Source organism: Salmo salar, chromosome ssa20 (assembly GCF_905237065.1).
Source record: "Salmo salar chromosome ssa20, Ssal_v3.1, whole genome shotgun sequence".
Classification (NCBI taxonomy): domain Eukaryota; kingdom Metazoa; phylum Chordata; class Actinopteri; order Salmoniformes; family Salmonidae; genus Salmo; species Salmo salar.
In genome coordinates this window covers 44694813-44713879 of record NC_059461.1, presented here as the reverse complement: position 1 = coordinate 44713879, position 19067 = coordinate 44694813, and the positions used below count along the sequence as shown (strand labels likewise).

General features: G+C 43.4%; 1 protein-coding gene across 3 annotated transcripts; it reads left to right on the top strand.

Annotated features, from left to right (window-relative positions):
- The first annotated feature begins 209 nt into the window (after positions 1–209).
- eif4h (eukaryotic translation initiation factor 4h) lies at positions 210–9366 on the top strand. Of its 3 annotated transcripts, none has more exons than XM_014161976.2 (8): positions 211–515; positions 2914–3101; positions 3189–3253; positions 4057–4153; positions 5051–5110; positions 5652–5807; positions 6258–6373; positions 7390–9366. In XM_014161976.2, the coding sequence occupies exons 1-8, from the start codon at positions 355–357 to the stop codon at positions 7414–7416; spliced, it is 870 nt and encodes a 289-aa protein (XP_014017451.1). In that variant the 5' UTR covers positions 211–354; the 3' UTR covers positions 7417–9366. The 3 variants fall into 3 exon arrangements, with proteins under 3 accessions (XP_014017453.1, XP_014017451.1, XP_014017452.1); XM_014161977.2 differs by having other exon boundaries at positions 246–515; positions 2920–3101; XM_014161978.2 differs by lacking the exon at positions 5051–5110 and having other exon boundaries at positions 210–515.
- The last annotated feature ends 9701 nt before the right edge of the window (positions 9367–19067 follow it).

Below are 19067 nucleotides of genomic sequence, written 5' to 3'. Positions count from 1 at the left end.
CATAACATATCATACTAAATGGAATGTCTCGGATTTAGGTAAAGAATAATACGAAATGCTCTGAGACCAGGTTGGCATGGTGTAACTCTAGCTGGGTTGGGGGTAGGCCACATTGATATTCCTGTGGATAATAGCGCGGAGATAGTGTTGGCTAAAGGACTATACTTCTGTATAAATTGTCTAACATCATATGCACCTGTTTCTTACAGTAGTAGAATGCCCAACCAGGATAAATACCAATATACAGATGCAAAACACTAATGACACTGGGGTTGGATCTTGTTATTTTACTGATATTTAGTTTAGTTGGGGGATTTGAGGGTAGCTAACTTGTAGTATCTATCTGACTGTGCAATGGTTCAGGCACTGAAAGGACAACTAAAATTGAGCTATCCCTATATTGAAGGACCTTTCGACACCCAACTGCTTTCTCCGACAGCAATCTCGGCAATGGCGGATTACGATAACTACGATGACCGAGATCGGGCTTACGGTAGTTTTGGTGGAGGCAGAGGGTAAGAAAATACCTGGACGAATAGAATGTGTCAGTATTACCGTATGGTGATGCAAGAAAACGCACCAATGCCTCACTTTTATGCAGGGGCTTGTTCGAAATTCTTCTCAAAGATAGGCCTGGGCTCAGAACACGGGCCAGACAGTGCCAGTGGCTAGCCTCTCACCGCCGCTTTGATGAATGGGAAGCCGGTATTGAGGGCGGGGAAAACTCGTGGATTGACCATAGCTAGCTACTTTCAGATGTGCGTGAGATTTTCCATTACAGAATGTTAGCGACTTATTCATGGCGGTTTGACAATACATATTATGACATGGTTATGAATGCAATACATTTTATAATTCTCAGACTGCCAGCATGGCACTTGGCGCCAGCATCGCGTTAAAAAGCAGCCCACATGGGCTACATGTTATGCTACTACTAGCAAGGCAGGGACTGCGCTGAATGGCTAAATCGGGTGATAACAGCTCGAGATGTCAACATGCGCCAATCCCCGAAATCATTATCAATGCATAGCATGTTTAGCTAGTTGGTTAGTAATCATTATTCAATGCACAAGTCTTTTGATGCATTGTTAGTGGTCACGTTAGCTAGCTAGTGCGCTCGCTAGATTAGCTTGTGCTAATTGCATGACGATTTATGCGGAGAACTAGCTAGCTAACTCTGCTAGCTAGTCTAGTTTGGGCCCATTGCACCCTGCATCCATTCCTATCTAGCTTGATGCGCGCACTCGCCAGCCAGCTAGCTAGGTTTGAACGATTAGCAATGCAGTTAACTAACATAACGTGGGCTAACTCGTGCATTGACGCCAGGCATTCAATACAGGAAATTGTAAACTTTACTTGCTGACGATGTTGCGGCGATACTGAAATATATTCTGGAACTCAATCCAGCTAGGTCATTAACTAGCCAGAAATGAAAAGTAGCCTAATCAACGAAAACACTAGACTACATTAGACTAGGTAGCTACCGGCATAAAGTACATCAGGTTAAAATATGATCCCTTGGATAGGATAAACGTACATATGATCATAATGAAGATCTGTGTTTTATCTGTCTGCCACCCCTTGTCAGTGACTCATAACCTTTAACGTTAGTTGTTGTAATCATATTCTGCTTTACTTGATTCACACAGGAAATGAGTTGGAGCCCCTGATCCTGAAATACTTAAACTAGTGTTGTATCTATTGGGCTACTTGGCGTAAATTAATTTGACACCATGGTTCAAATAACTACAGATTATCACCTTAACTCTTATCAAATGCTATGTAAGATCACAACAGCCAACATGGTTATTTTACAAAAAAATCGCTTGCTCTCCTTGCTAATTGTGGGAAAGATCTATATGCCCAACCTCCCTCCCTTTGGAAGACCCTTTTCAGTTGAATGCATTCAGTTATGCAACTGATATCCCGTTTCCCTTGTTGGGGCCTATAGCTAGGTGGCTGTACATCTTGGTTCAGCCTGGTCGCTCAGTTTGCTTTGACACCCGAGGAATGCTGCAGGCATGCAGTACCCCATCTGCATTTCTCTCAGCCCTGTCAGATTGTTGCCAGCAAGGGAACAGGTTCCTTGAAGGTTTGGCAGTGCCCCACCACTCCTCATGAGGAGCATACATATATATATTTTTTACATTTAAATCATTATAGCAGACTCTCTTGTCCAGTGTATTCATAGGGGAAAAAGTTCATTAGGGAAAAACTATTACATAGAACATTCATTGCAAGTAGACCTTTCTTCAAAATGGCTGTTATCAGTGCACAGGAACTTCTTCTGTTAACTGAGAAAAATGAAAAGCTGGTGCACACCCAGAGATAATTTTTTGTAGATGTGCTGACTAACGGTGAATAAGCTATAAAAATAGCTCCATATATGCCTTCTTCAGGGTAAAAAAAAATGAAACGAATGAGATTATCTCTGTATTATTGTTTACCAGTATTTTATCACAATAGGGCCACCATCTTTATCTGTGTGCTGCTAACATGGTTGGCATTGAAATGGAACAGATTATTATTTTTCTTTGTCAATTCTTTCTTCAGTTTGCAGACAGCCTAGTCCTATTTCCTGTATTGTATGTGAAACATTATGTATTTTCCTATGGGATCTGAGCTGTAGATCTTTGGTATTTTGATTGTTAATGGATCTGTCCAAGTGTACATCATTTATCGAAGGCTCAGAGAAAGTCAGCTGGAAAGTATCACTGCACTACCTCTGTGCCACAATTTTGCCTGTGACTCAGTTAATGTCCTAACTATCAACCATAATCTCCAGCTCAGACTCTCAGCCATTGATGCGGTGGTCCTTAGTAATTCTTGACCATGAAAAACTCAGGGTCCAGTATGTGGGGCGTGGCTATCTGTTGTAGTCTGTTCTCTCATGGAGGTGTTCGTTTCTGGTAGACCCAGAGGTGGCAGTGGACCTGGTGGACCCCGCAAGCAGAAGGATCTACCCACAGAGCCCCCATACACAGCCTACGTGGGCAACCTGCCCTTCAACACAGTACAAGGAGACATAGACGCCATTTTCAAAGACCTCAATGTCAGGAGTGTTCGACTAGTCCGAGACAAAGAAACAGACAAGTTTAAAGGTGAGCAAGCACCCGTTTGTATAGCATAACAAACATCACAAGCCACGGCAACAGTTTTCTTTTTTGTAACCAATTTTCTCCTTTCAGGTTTTTGTTATGTAGAGTTTGATGACTTGGAATCCCTTAAAGAAGCTTTGACGTATGATGGTGCTGTGAGTACCCACAATTAGTTTTCTCAGGTCCTCATTTGTATCTGGTTCATAAGTGTAAAAGGGATACTGTGGTTCAGTGTTGTCACAATATTCAGTATCACAGGACTGAATTTCCAGTTCAAATTATGGAACCTTAACAGCCGTGTGTTGATTTTAAAGCTATAGCACAAACTATTTAACATTTAAACAGGTTCTTAAACTGAGTCCTCAGCGTTATGTGGCCATGAGCAGCAATGTGAACCAAAGATATTGCAGAGTGGCACTGATGCAAGAGGCTCCGCTTGTGAACATTCACACAGAGCATCTGCGCATGTGCATAGGAGTTCACTTCACTTTCATACAACGTGATGGCTGTGTGACAACCGCGGAGGAGATTATCCTCTGGTATTGTCCCTTTTGTTGTTTTGGAAATCATCCTGATACTTCTGTTTATTCATGCATTGCTGAGTATACCTCAAAAGGACCATACAGTTCAGTCTGCTTCGTATAGAAAATCTGAGTATTGTGTTATGGGTATCGTGACAAAGGAATAAATTATGCTGTTTTTTCATAAAACAAATAAAACTGTCTCCAACACTATGATCAACTTAGTTTGTTGTGCACCTTTCATAAAATAGATTGCTGTCCAAAGTGCTTTAAAAATTAGTACAGTGACAAATATCATTTTATAAAAGGGACAATTTAAATACAGTGATGCGTCCAACAGTGATATATTTGTAGGACATAAACATTGTTGGAAGCATTATCAGAGAAGTGGACCATGTTGTTTTATTTCCTCCTAATGCTGACTTGTGCCTCCCCAGCTCCTTGGAGACCGGTCACTCAGGGTTGACATAGCAGAGGGCAGAAAGCAGGAGAGGGGCGCTGGAGGATTCGGCTTCCGGGGGAACGACAGAGGAGGTACCTGCTTGCGCTCACTGGAATGCGAACTTGTTTGTTCCTCCTACTGCTTACTATATTTCTTAATTATTAATATGTTGTATATTATTACAACTACAAAGAAATGTCAATTACTTACGTCAGCTGATTTAGTGTTGATCTCTTACATTCTCTAATGAGTCAAAATGAGTTGATTTGTAGATTGTCTTAACTGTAAATATTAATATGAAGTAGCAATAACTCTTGGCCTAGATTTGAATAATTATACATCTTTAATATTGCCCTGAGACTCATCTTTCACCATCATACTTAAATCCAAGGCTGTCTTAAAATCTGTCAATTATCAGAAGCTTTGCTGTTCTGTTTGAGTTTGCTTCCTCCTAAGCATACAGTGCATTCCACTTATAAGAATAACGGAAGAATCAAACATTTGTGGTCATAAAAACATGACAAGATGCTTGTACATCACATTTATAGATCAATGGATTATGGAATCCGCTATAACCAAAATCATCAGTCCTTATAAGTGTGCATTGCACTAGTACTACTACCACTACTGTTGCCTCTGGCCTTATTCTTGTTGTATGTCACTACATACTGGGATTTGAGAATTTCTGGCACTTTTCATAATCTATCCATTCACACTTACTCACCCATCTTTCTCTCCTGCTTCCTTTTCTGTAGTAAATGGTGTTTGACCTGTTTAGCTCTACAACCCTACAAATTTGAGCAGCTAAACTAAATATTTTCTACCTTCTATACTTTCCTAACCAAAGACTTCAACTAGCTGTCTCTAGAAGCAGTACTACTAACCTAGGTCCTTGGCTAACCAGCACTAGGCCCTTGGGTTCCTCACCCCTGCCTCAGCCCTAAGCAACACTCGCCACTATTGTTAAAACTGAGCCCTGTCCCCTGCAGGCCGAGGGGGCTCTCGTGGAGGTGGTCCCAGAGGAGGTTCCAGAGACGACTATGAAGGAGGTGGGATGAGCGTTCCGCTGGTTTAGCCGGTCCCCAACCTGTCATTAGATCAGACCCAGTTTGAATCCTGCAGTTTAAGATCAAGCAGTGCAGTTGGTAGAGTGTGCACCAAGCTAAGGAAGCAAACCAATTGCTCCCATTTTTTGACGCTTGAATCTGCAGAATAGTTTGATATAAGCGGTATGTAATTTCCTCCCCCATAGGAATTCACAGGTTTTTCTTTTGCGATTTACACAGGTTTTTTGTCCCTTGGTGCATTTTGTTTATCACTCATACAGGAGGTTCATCATTCTCATTTGTCACCTTACAGGGCTGCTCCAGGTGCTGTGCAAGGACGCAGATTTAATTTAGTCAGATCTGCAATGTTTACAATGTTACTGATAGTAATGTGGTGTTTAGAGCTCACAAGATTCCTTATCTTTATTCTACGAGATAATGTCTGTTCTACACTAAACTTTATCTGAACGTTCTGTAACATTGCACTCCTGCATGAGCCCAAGACTGTCTAAAATGTATTTTCCCTCTGCATCTCCTTGTATAGGCTACAGAGGAGACGATGACTTCGGACGAGGCCGAGGAGGTGGCCGCGGTGGTGACCGAAGGGGAGGCGGTGGAGGAGCAGGCATGGGGGGACGCTACAGGGACGGCGGACCACCACCGCGCGCTGGAGCGGATGACTTCAGAGAACCCTCTGACGGTGTCACAATCTCTCTTATCTCATATAAAATACTCTAGACCAGAGGTACTCCCACGTGTGGAGTTTGGAGGGCTTTCTTCTCCACTGTGGTTGGGTACTTGATTGATAGATGTCACTGATTGGGCAGACTCCTCAACTGGTGTCCCATGCCTGAATTCGTCCCTGATTTAGAGGAGAATAATGAAAATAAGCAGTACTTCTGGCATCAAGGTTTGAGAAAAAGCACCCTTTAGTCTTGGTAGAATGGATCAGGAAGAATGGATCAGTTTAAATGGATTTTTGATGACTTTGTGTTTTTGTTACAGTACAGCTTTTGTGAAGGTGTAAATATTGACCCCCCCCATTTACTCTACCGAAAAGCCCTGAACCCAGTTGCCACCTATTTGATGTGATAACATTTGACTTGACCAGTTAATCATGTTAGTCATTTTTTCCCTTTGCTTTCCACAGAGGAGAGGGCACAGAGACCGCGGCTTCAGCTGAAGCCACGCACGGTGGCTGCCCCGCTAAACCAAGTCGCCAACCCCAACTCTGCCATATTTGGCGGAGCCAAGCCGAGAGAGGAGGTAATTCCCAAAGACAACCCTTAAGAAATTGACCAGGCCTCAGAGCCCGGGAGGGAAGGGCAGGGGACGGTGTAGAAAAATGAAACGATGCCAATGGGATACGTTAACGCCTTCCGTTAGCAATCCTCTATCGGAGATGACAAACTGAACAAAACCCTCTGAGTGAAATATTTATTCGAGACGGAATAAAAACAAGATGAGAACACACACATACTCTTGGACAAAATAATACAACACACCAACACCCAGAGAGCAGCTTGTGAATGCATGTCAAACTGTAAACATGTTTCTTACGTACACCTCTGCTTCTCTGTGATTTTTGCCTGCTTTGTCTGTAGTTCTGTTGGGAAGGTCCATTCACATGTTGATTGCAGTAAAGAATGAATACAATTGAGCTGAAAAGTAACCAACTTTTCAGTTTATTTAGTAGTGTATTTCACTACGCTATTCGACTCTCTGTGTTGGAAATGAAGTGTGTCTTGACCCCAACTCTGAAGTGGTTGCTATGCTTCCATGTGGGTAGGCATTGATCCCCCACAAGAATTCTGCCCCTGTTTACAAAATCAATATAACATGAATTGTTAGAATAGAATGGTTTGTGCTGATGGTTTGGTTCATGGCGGTTGTGGCTGAGCGTCTGTAAGGAGTCCAGAAGGTTTTGTTATCACTGTTGGTCTACACAACACCTTCATTGTCTGCTCCCCTCCTATACACACACACACACACCAACAAGAAAGCTTGGTCAGAAATGTGCTGCTTTTGTTTGTTTTACCCCCTTGACTTCCAAATGTAAATTGGCGTTACGTTAAAACACATTGTTCAGTTTGGGAACAGTGCAGAAAGTAACACTTTTTATTAGTGGAGCTGTTTAAGGTCATTGTATCTGCTTAACAATCCAATTGTACTGTAGAAGTTGTTAAAACTATTTTATTTCTCCTGTTAAATCATTTAAGATTTCCCCCGGAATTGAACCTGTCTAACCATAATGTTTTTTTGTTTGTTTCCCATTCTCAAAGCTTGAAAAAGAGGCAGAAAAGGAATAGATATATCCACGCGGCTGCATTATTCTGGAAGTCTACTCTGGATCTACTGGCTTTGTTTACCAAAAATCTTTCAAAGACTTCTCCCAAAGAGCTCGCTGGGGAGTCAGGCGCTGGGTTCCTCTTTCTGCTCGCTAACACAAAGCAGGCCTTCATCTAATTGGTAAAAAAAAGCAGTTGGACCCAAGGCTGCTGTGAGGGGCAGGGGCCAGGCCTATGTCAACCTGACCCGTACCCCACACACATCAAAAGGAACTCGGGACAGGGGCTTCAGTTTGGTTCTGTTGCCTTTGGGTAAGGACTTTGATGTGTCATTTTCTCTTACCTTTCCCAAGGCATCCTTTGTGTTCACCAAATGATTTGCAGTTTTAGACATACAGCTGTCAAAAGGCTGTTCCTTTGGTGTCTTTTATATCTTTTCCTCCTAAATTTCTGCTCTATTTGTGAAATGATTATCATTTCAGCTTCAAATTGCCACTGTCTTAAATATTAAATGATAACATTGCCAAGAGAACTGAATCCTTATTGTTGTCTCTCAATGTGTATTTCTGGAACCTGATTTTGAAAGATTTTTGATCTTAGTCTGTTAAATCCAGGCAAAATGGCTTCCTGCATAATGGAGCGATGCCGAAGGTGTTTTAGCGGAGCGGCTGAAGTGCACACTAGATTAAATCAGAAACATGGGTTATTGCAACGGTCTCGATGTTTGGCAACTTTTGACTTCCACATCTTAATAGTTATATGCATTGTATCAAAAAAATTGATCACTTAGACACTGCAAAATGTACTACTTTAACAGGAAACTGAACAAAAATCAACTGCTCTCATTTGTCCCATGGAGACCGGCTAAATCTAGTCTGCCTACCAGTAGATTGTGTAGGAGGATGCTTTTGAGAATGTGTTGCAACCATTTTTATTTACATTTTACTGGTTATGAAATTTTAGTAAGTGATACCTTGTTCTTACTGTACTATAGAAAGATCTGGGTTATTTTTTAGTTTTTTTTTTTTTTTTCCTACACTGTTTATGGCAATAAAATGTATCTTACATTAATTCTTAATGTGTTTGAATGGGGTGGGTGAATAAGTAAAGGCAATGAAGTAGTTCTCTGAGAACACAAAGCAATGTGAACATAGAAGAAGAAAAAAAAATTAATTGATGGAGCGTGTTTTGAAAACTCTGTAAGGAACACACATACATGTCCATTTAAGTTATTATTGATTATTTCCTACAAATTCTATGTTCGCAAGTGTCTTTCTGCCCACATTAGAAACAATGTATTGCATGCAGAGAACCTAGTTCCTCATCCTCAATGCTTTCCCCACAGGATTACAACATAATGCAGAGTGTATGTAGAATACCGTTTAGAGGCCTGTTCTGCTTCGAGGTGCAGAGACCGGATCCTTTTCTGTGTGTGTCTGAATGCCAGACAGAATCTTTGTTTTGAATTTATGGTTAGTTGAACTTTGAGAACAGGGGTGTATTCATTATGAACTGTTTAAGAAGCAAACTGAGTGAAACAATTGTTTCTATTGGACAAATTTCAGGTAGGTCCCGCCCTGTTTTTGTTTGCTTCCGTTTTAAGAAACGTATTGCAACAATCGGTGTAATGAATACGCCCCCGAGCAAGAATGTTTGCTTTATTTTGAATAACCCAATATTTGTTTTAAATTGTCCATTTTGTTTTGCAGAGTAGATAACAGGGTTTGGTATTTTGAACAATCTTTTAATAAAACAATTGAATTGTCTGTCACTGCTTACATGAAAAGGTTGGGTATTTGTTTTATCTGAAGGAAGTACCAGTATCAAATGTTCTAGCATGAAAAACAATTTCACATTTAGTCCTTTGGGGAACAATCTTGAGACATTTCAAAGTATTAGGCCACTGTGTTGACCACATTTTGTCAATAAATCTTCACTCTAAACACATTTTGGTGTGTCAAGTACAACACATTTCATTGCCTACTGACTCTTTGTCCAATAACCTACATAGCTTGTCATGCATAATGTCATTGTGTTCTTGGTGATGTCTGAGTGGGGACCTTACTGAGATTGTAATGTTAAGAATTTATGTTCTGTCAAACCTTTGACTGAATGGCTAGCCCGAAAGAGGATCCAATGAATATCCGGAAGGATGCAGTAGAGTTGAGGTAGTATGAAATAATAAACTTGTCTTACTGTATTTTATATTTTTTTATTTATTCCTATCTACAATGTTCTGAAAGATGAATCCCTAATGCATATTTAGCATCAAATATTTCAGTTTTGCAGATGGAAATTAGACTGAGTGCCAGTATGTGCTGTCATGTTAACTCATTGTCTTGACAAAATATACAGCAATGGAGTTGGCATTGGCAAGAGCACAAACAAATCTGGGACCAGGCTAGATGGAAATATTTGACAGATGTATATTCCACATGAGAAGTCATTATGTTCTGCTAGTTTCAACCCTTTGAATAAGCCTATGGTGAATATAGGCCTACCCCATGTGAAGCACTCCGAGTACACATTTGTATGCACAATACCAGGGCCACAAATAGGCAAACGTGGAAAGGTGCAGATACAAATGTCATGAATAGGTCTGGCACTTTCTTATTTTACATATCCGAGAAGGATGTTTGTTCTACATGCTGTATTTCCATCTGAATGTGGCACAATGTTGTGTCCTGCTGAATGCAAACCGGTTGTCATCGGCTATGGTGGACAGCCTGGAATTGAAAATGCCATAAAAGGCAGATTCCACACTTCCAATGAGATGTATGGAGATGCATCGCAACCTCTAGGTAAACCCCACAACAACAGTGTGTTTGAATAAAAGTGCAGGGAGAGTTATATAGCCTACAGGTGCAGTGATCAACTTGCAGGTCCTTTGGTAATCAAACTAGGCAGGAACACATACAGTTGATGAAGTATCTGAGAGAGACTGCTCTGTAGTGGACCGCAGATGTAGCGTGGAGTTCAATGTGAAAGAGGAAGTGTGCTCTGCTTCTTTGGCTCAGTCACTTTGGTCAGCCAGGCATGGATACAGAGGTGGACCCAGACCCAGCCAGTGGAAACAGGTAAGCAAGACTATCTGACCACATTACTTTATTTTAACCCAAAGGTTTTGGTGCACGGTTTCCTGTACCCAGAGTAAATACTCCTGGATATAGCACTTTCAATAGAAATTATTTATTGAGCAGTCTTTTTTTATGCGTACCAGAAAAGCGACTACATAACATATTAATTGGACTATAACAGTGACAAAAAGTGCGCGCACACTGTTAGGGCCTACATAAAGCTGCCCCCACAGCAGTCCCAACAGCAGTGATGGAGTGCTGCATCAGATGACATGGCCTCCACAATCACCCGACCTCAACCCAATTTAGATGGTTTGGGATGAGTTGGACCGCAGAGTGAAGGAAAAGCATCCAACAAGTGCTCAGCAGTCTTGAAGGAACTCCTTCAAGACTGTTGGAATAGCATTCCTAATGAAGCTGGTTGAGAGAATGCCAAGAGTGTGCAAAGGTGTCATCAAGGCAAAGGGTGGCTACTTTGAAGAATCTCAAATATGAAATCTATTTGGATTTGTTTAACACTTTTTTGGTTACTACATGATTCCATATGTGTTATTTCATAGTTTATTAGAAAATAGTAAAAAAATAAAGAAAAACTCCGAAATTAGTAGGTGTGTCCAAACTTTTGGTAGGTTACAGCATTATTCTAAAATTGATCAAATAGTTTTTTCCCCCTCAATCTACACACAATACCCCAGAATGACAAAGCAAATACAGGATTTTAGAAATATTTGCTATGGTCTGAATACTATATATATTATTTATATATATATATATAATAAATAAAAGGAAATATACATTTACATAAGTATTCAGACCTTTTACTCAGTACTTTGTTGAAGTGCCTTTGGTAGCGATTACAGCCTTGATTCTTCTTGGGTAGGACGCTACAAGCTTGGCACACCTGTATTTGGGGAGTTTCTCCCATTCTTCTCTGCAGATCCTCTCAAGCTCTGTCAGGTTGGATGGGGAACATTGCTGCACAGCTATTTTCAAGTCTCTCCAGAGATGTTAGATCGGGTTCAAGTCCAGGCTCTGGCTGGGCCACTCAAGGACATTCAGAGACTTGTCCCGAAGCCACTCCTGCATTGTCTTGGCTGTGTGCTTAGGGGTATTGTCCTGTTGGAATGTGAACCTTCACCCCAGTCTGAGATCCTGAGCACTCTGGAGCAGGTTTTCATCAAGGATCTCTTTAAGGATCTCTTCAAGGATTTTTAAGGATTCAAGACTCTCCGATCCTGACTAGTCTCTGCCGCTGACTAGTCCCTGCCGCTGAAAAACATCCCCACAGCATGATGCTGCCACCACTATGCTTCACCATAGGGATGGTGCCAGGTTTCCTCAAGAAGTGACACTTGGCATTCAGGCCAAAGAGTTCAATCTTGGTTTCATCAGACCAGAGAATCTTGTTTCTCATGGTCTGAGAGTATTTAGGTGCCTTTTGGCAAACTCCAAGCAGGCTGTCATGTGTCTTTTACTGAGGATTGGCTTCTGTCTTGCCACTCTACCATAAAGGCCTGATTTGGAGGAGTGCTGCAGAGATGGCTGCCCATCTCCACAGAGGAACTCTGGAGCTCTGTCAAAGGGACCATCGGGTTCTTGGTCACATCCCTGACCAAGGCACCCAATTTTAGAATAATTTAGAATATTTTAGAATATAACTTTCTGAATGCACTGTATGTATATTGACTATGTCCATCGTCGCTCGCCCATTAATGTCATAATTGAAACTATGGATTGGCTCTTATCCGCTCATCGTTCCATTATGCCATAGTTTGTACATAGTTTGTCAGTAGAAACCAAATTTGTTTAAGCAAGTCAGCCATGTTTTTTTAAGCAGTAAATGAGGCTGAATGAACTGTTTCGCTGCCAGACGAGGCTCCGCTGATAGCCAGGTGTAGCAGTAGTAAGGATTCACTCCATGGTGCTGAAAAGAAAGCTCTGCTGTTGGGACAGCTTTACAGTATGTGGGCCCTAACAATTTGTGGGCACTGTTTGTCACCGTTATAGTGCAATTCATGTTTAGTGTTGTGTTGTGGCTATGCATCCCCCCAAAATTTGAGGGCTTGTCCCACCAAGATTTACATGCTAAAATTGCCACTGAATACATGAAGAGAATAAAATATTTGATCCACAAATGTGTTAAGTTTAATAGTGGAAGTAGGTATTCTGTTTCCTTTATGTCCAGTATGTTTGTGATTTAGCCAACTCCTCTGTGTTCGCATGCCAAATGTATGACAAACATACTGTAGATACAATAGAAAAGTTGGGTCCAGAGAAAATGCACTATGGACCAGGCTAGGTATTCTATTCTGCTCTAAAAGGAGAGCCTAATGAATTTGTTTAAAATATCCTTAAATATGTATTATTGTCATTGAGAGATGCCAATGGCAGTCACGTACGTGTGTTTCCTTGAATACTCATCCTAATGGATTTGGTGTTGTGCTCTTATCATTGGTGGGATTAGATTAATGGCATTACTTTAATTACAAACAAAACCATAATTTGCTTTAGCTTTTTCAGAAACAATGAAAGAATAGTAGTGCCATTGTTTGTGGGTAAGTTAAATGTTTTTCTACTATTTCTGATGGTGTCATAATACAGGCACCAGTAGGCTGCTAATGCTATTAGACACTAATCTCTGTAACTGGTGAGCAAGGGCCCTAACCAACACTCTTCTTGTCAGTGTCTGGACTTTGTGGAATCACCGGTGCACTGCCCTCAACTACAGGGTGAACATTCTATAGGCATCAGCTCACCCAAACGAATATTCACTTTATCTGACTGAAAACTCAATTACTTTTCTTACTTAATTCATTCTGTCCCCATTTCTTTTACACACCAATATGTCAAATATTTGAGTTACTGATCTGTTCTCTGTTAAATAGCAGTGGCTTTCATAATAGGCCTATAAAATGCCTGTGTTTGTCTATTCCAGAGGGTTTCCGTCAATGACGGATGATCGTTGACGGAATCCGTAAGACCATACTCAGTCAGCTGTATAAGGAAATAAGCAAACAGGAAACCGCTCAAACAGAGGCGGTGCTCCTAGTGGCCGGGGATTGTAATGCAGGGAAATCAGTTTTATCTCATTTCTATCAGCATGTTAAATGCGCAACCAGGGGGAAAGTTATTTATCACCTTTACTCCACACACAGAGACGAGTACAAAGCTCTCCCTCGCCCTCCATTTGGCAAATCTGACCATAATTCTATCCTCCTGATAGAAGCACCAGTGACTCGGTCTATAAAAAAAGTGGTTAGATGAAGCAGATACTAAACTTACAGGACTGTTTGCTAGCACAGACTGGAATATGTCCTGGGATTCTTCCGATGGCATTGAGGAGTACACCACATCAGTCACTGGCTTTATCAATAAGTGCATTGAGGACGTCGTCCCCACAGTGACTGTACGTACATACCCCAAACAGAAGCCATGGATTACAGGCAACATTCGCACTGAGTTAAGGGTAGAGCTGCCGCTTTCAAGGTGCGGGACTCTAACCCGGAAGCTTATAAGAAATCCTGCTATGCTCTCCGACGAACCATCAAACAGGGAAAGCGCCAATACAGGACTAAGATTGAATCGTACTACACCGGCTCCGACGCCTGTCGAATGTGGCAGGGCCTGCAAACTATTACAGACTACGAAGGGAAGCACAGCCGCGAGCTGCCCAGTGACACGAGCCTACCAGACGAGCTAAATCATTCTACGCTCGCTTCGAGGCAAGCAACACTGAGGCATGCAATGAGAGCATCAGCTGTTCCCGACGACTGTGTGATCACGCTCTCCGTAGCCGACGTGAGTAAGACCTTTAAACACGTCAACATTCACAAGTCTACTGGGCCAGAAGGATTACCAAACTGCCCAGCCCATGGAAAGATATGCAAAAACGGTTCAAAATACCATCATTGCAAAAGTGTGTCGTTCTGCCCCAGGTACTAGCTCCACTCAAAACAGGCCCATATTCTCCACTCGCTCTCGACATGAACACACAGAAATCCGAACTGTCTCCACCAACCATGTGTCATTCAAGATGTGCACTGTGCAGCTGAGCGAGGTGGGTTTGCCTTTGCTACTGGATACTGGCGCTGCGGTGTCGTTACTCAACCTTGCCACTTACTACAAGTTGTTCAGTAACCTACCACTCCAACAGCTCTCCACTGCCCTGTGTGGGTACTGTAGCTCCAAGATAGACATTGCAGGCACCCTCCAGGTCCGAGTGCACTACAGCGCCAAGCATCTACCACTATTCACATTTTACGTTGCAAAGCGCGGTGCCAAACTCCTGGGCCTCGACCGCTTCACAGGCGTGGGGTTTACACTGAGAGATGACAGTGGGTCTGCTATCCACCAGGCTACCTGCACATGGCAACAGAACTGGCCAGCTCTGTTTGAAGGACTGGGCTGCCTCACAACCTTTACTCACAGGCCCCTACTGAACCTGGACGTGGCCCCAGTCATGCAGCCCCTGTGGCATATTGCCTTTGCACTGTGTGATGATGTCACTAAAGATCTCCAGTCACAGTTGGAGGCAGACATCATTGAGCCAGTCAACGCTGCCCCCTGGATTTCAAACTTGGTCATTGCAACCAAAGTCAGGTGGAATCCAGACCTGTGTGGATCTCCATGCTCTGAACAAGGCTGTCCCGGATAAGTACCCCTTGCCTACAGCTGAGGAGCTGACCGCACAATTTCACGGCTCCAGGGTCTTAACGAAGCTCAGCCCGTGTCACAGTTATCTTCAGGTACCCCTCCACCCAGACAGCAGAGACCTTCGTCACACATGCTGGTGTGTTCAGATACACACACATGCCTTTTGGACTTAGCTCCACCCCCAGCTGCTTCCAGAACGTGATGAGTATCATCCTCGCTGGAATACCCGGGGTTGCAGTCTGTCTGGACGACATCGTGTTCCATGGCCCCGACCTCCACATGACCATCGACTCCACAGAGTATTCAGTACTCTACTGCAGAACAATCTGTCCCTGAATGGTGCAAGTGCATCCTTGCAGCTCCAGCCGTCGAGTTTGTATGGTTCCGCCTGTCGGCCAAAGGCATTGCCCCACTTATGCCGAACATTGAAGCAGTTCACCGCATCCCGGAACCTACCTCAGCCTCTCAGGTGGCCTCATTCCTGGGCATGACAGCCTACTACCTCCGGTTTCTGCCCCACTACTCTCAGACCACAGCGCCCCTTCGCCATCTCTTCAAGAAGGACGAGCCATGGGCCTGGACTGCGGCCTGCTCACTGAAGAGCCAGCTCACCACAGCCCCAGTCTTGGCTCACTTTGACCCCGTCTGCCCCACCAATGCCACCTGTGATTCCTCAGCTGGAGCACTAGGAGCTGTCCTCTCACAGCTGCAGAATGTCATTGAGAGGCCCGTCACCTTCGCCTCGAGGCCCTGAGCCCCACTGAGCAACGGTACTCTGTTGGTGAACGAGAAGCACTGGCCTGTGTCTGGGCGTGCAAAAGGTGGTACCTCTACCTGTATAGCTGGCTGTTCACGCTCCGAACCAACCACCTGTCCCTCACGACGCTACTGTCAGCCTCATGAACTGGCCACAAGCCACTTCGGCTGCACAGATGGGACGACCGCCTCAGACAGTATGACTATCAGCTGAAGTTCACTCCGGGGAGGGATAGCACCGCTGCAGACCTTCTCTCACGCGTCATTGACACTCCTACTCCGACCGTCTTGCCAGACGACAACGAAACAGAGCTTGTACAAATGCTCTACGCTCCCCTTCAGCCAACTGTTTCACTGGAAGAGCTGAAGCATTGGAACAGGAACCCACACGGTCTACCCTGTGCCCCTACATATGCACTGGATGGACAGCATGTGTGCAAGGAAGAGCTGGCACCTTTCGCCAGGGTGAAGCACAAACTTTCTTGCTGGAAAGAGTTCTGTGTCTCTCGAGGGTTTTGCACTGTAGTCCCGAGTGGCCAGCGTTCGCATGTTCTATCCATGGTGCACAAAGGCCACTTGGGCATAGTGAAGGTCAAGCAGAAATGTTGAGACCTTGTGTGGTGGCCAGGCATCAATCACGACATTGATGCCCTGGTCAGGGATCGTGCTGTATGCCTCCTCAGTGGAAATACAGGAAAGTCTCCCCCCCCATGCAGCCTCTTACAAGGCTGTTCCGCGGCTGTAAACACATCCAGCTGATCCATGGACATGCAGTCCCTCACTATCAGCGCTTCCTGGTGGTGGCGTATGACCGCCACTCTAATTGGCCAGAAGTTGTGTTGGAACTGTCACAGCATAGGCCATCGTGGACATCCTAGACAGCCTTTTCACAAGGTGGGGCCTACCCCTCACCCTAACCATGAACAATGGGCCCCAACTAACCTCTGTCAAGTTCTCCTCCTATCTCAGCAACAACAGATCTGCACTGCCTACTAGAACCCACAAGCTAACGGAGGGGTGGAACGCTTCAACCAAACACTGAAGAACGGTATCAAAGCGCACATGGTCCAGGGGTGCACGTTCCAAACTGCCTTGAACTAAACGCTGATGCACTACAGAGCAAGCAAAAACACAACAACACAGGTCTCCCCGGCATCTCTCATGCTAGATCGTGAGATGGAACTGCCACTGGACAGACTCAGAACACAGAGCGTGGCTGCACCGGCGACTAGGTCACCCAAGCAAAGCAGGTAGTAACCAGGCACCAAAGAGCAATGAAACAGCATTTCGACAAGGCACACGGGGTGAAGAATCCGATCATCCGAGTGTCAGACTGGGTTTGGGCCCGACGGCCTCAGCGGTGCAACAAAATGGTCTCATTCTGGTCGGACCCCTTGCAGGTCAGTCGACAACTGGGGTCCGCCACCTTCATGCTGAGCAATGGATCGTACTGGCACGCCAGCCGCCTCAGAAAAGTCCCTGGCCCTCAAGGAATAGAAATTCCCACTCCTCTCTCACAGGCCAGTACAAAACAGACATACAGGCAAGGGACAGCACCTGATGGACCTCCTCCACTACATTTTACATTTACATTTTTGTAATTTAGCAGACGCTCTTATCCAGAGCGACTTACAGTAGTGAGTGCATACATTTTTGTACATACACCCACTACTATCACCCAAGAGCCAAAAGTGGTGGTGGCTGAAGAACGGCCTATGCGGGCACGAACTCGCCCTGCTCATCTGGAGGACTACTTAACCTCCTTTCATTCTTAGGCTCCATTAGGTGTCTTAGCCTGTCTAGTTTGGAGAGTCGTTGTTTACCTCTCCTGTTTAAGGGTTAATGTTTTTCTCACAGGTATCACTCTAGGTTCTTTCCCTATGGACATTTTTATATATGGTATCAGTCCCTGGTTTTGGAAGGGGGGGGGGTGTTATGTATGGTACGACGTGCTGTACGTCGTACTGTACGTTGTTATGGTTTACGACAGTGTGCTGCTTTACGTATGAATGGGTTGTCAGAATGAGTGGCACATGTCATTAAATGTCAGAATGATGTACAATGTGAAACCGTGTAGATGTGCGTTCTTCTACAGCTAAGCTAGATATAACACTACTGTGGCAATTTGATCATAATGCAGGCCTACCAGAGTGGCCTACCATTAAAAACAATGGAGAAAAAGCATGCATAACATTTTAACATGGAAATAGCTGTTCTATCATTCTGCCTACAGTAGCAGCCAATGTTTTTACATTTACATTTACGTCATTTAGCAGACGCTCTTATCCAGAGCGACTTGTGGTGTTCAATGTAGGCCAACATTCCATGACACTTTTGAAAAAAACATGCAGGGCTTAACATTAACCTCTTTATCGACTTGTCCTTTAGACAAGTAAGTGATTAAAAATGTTGTGTTGTGTGGTGCAAGAAATCACTTTACAAAATAAAATGCATTATTATTCCCATAGAATTATTACAGAGAATCGGACAAATTATGCTACCCCCTGCCTATTGGCTTTTTAGCTTATTCAAGACTATAAAAAAAAAGCTCTTTACCTGACTCACTTTTCAAAGATGTCTAAAAATGTACACGTTTTGTGCTTTTGTATAGGAAGCTCAAAACTCAGATGCGTTCTGCCTACAACAAAATCTCTTGCATACTTTGTTTTGTTTCGGTATGTTGCACTGAAAGTGGCTAATATTTCATTGATTGAATCGCAATTACCACAGTAAATGGAAACGTTGATTGTGTTAACAGGGAAAACTCTAAAACAGTGGTAAACAAACTTTTCTTACTCAAGATCACTGAGTCAAATGCATGCCAAGTTCTACCGCTCAGATTTTTTAAAAACTTGATTTAAAACGTATTCAACATTAACCAATTAAAAACAGTACTGTAGCAATTAGGTTTGTGAAATAAGCTATAGGCCCAATACATTATCCCCACATATTGGCTTTGCTTGAGGGTCTGACACTCAACATCCCTCCACTCTCCTTTTCCTCCACTGACACTGACCAAAAAGGGACACCGACTTCCAGCTGATGGCATAACTCGAGTCGCACCACATTATATATGCCTCATGCACAAATTCATGTTGTTACTCCTATGAACAGAGAAAGTGAAATATTCCTTGATATTAAAAAAGAACCAAGCCGCTAATAGTAACAACAATGCAAGCCTATAGA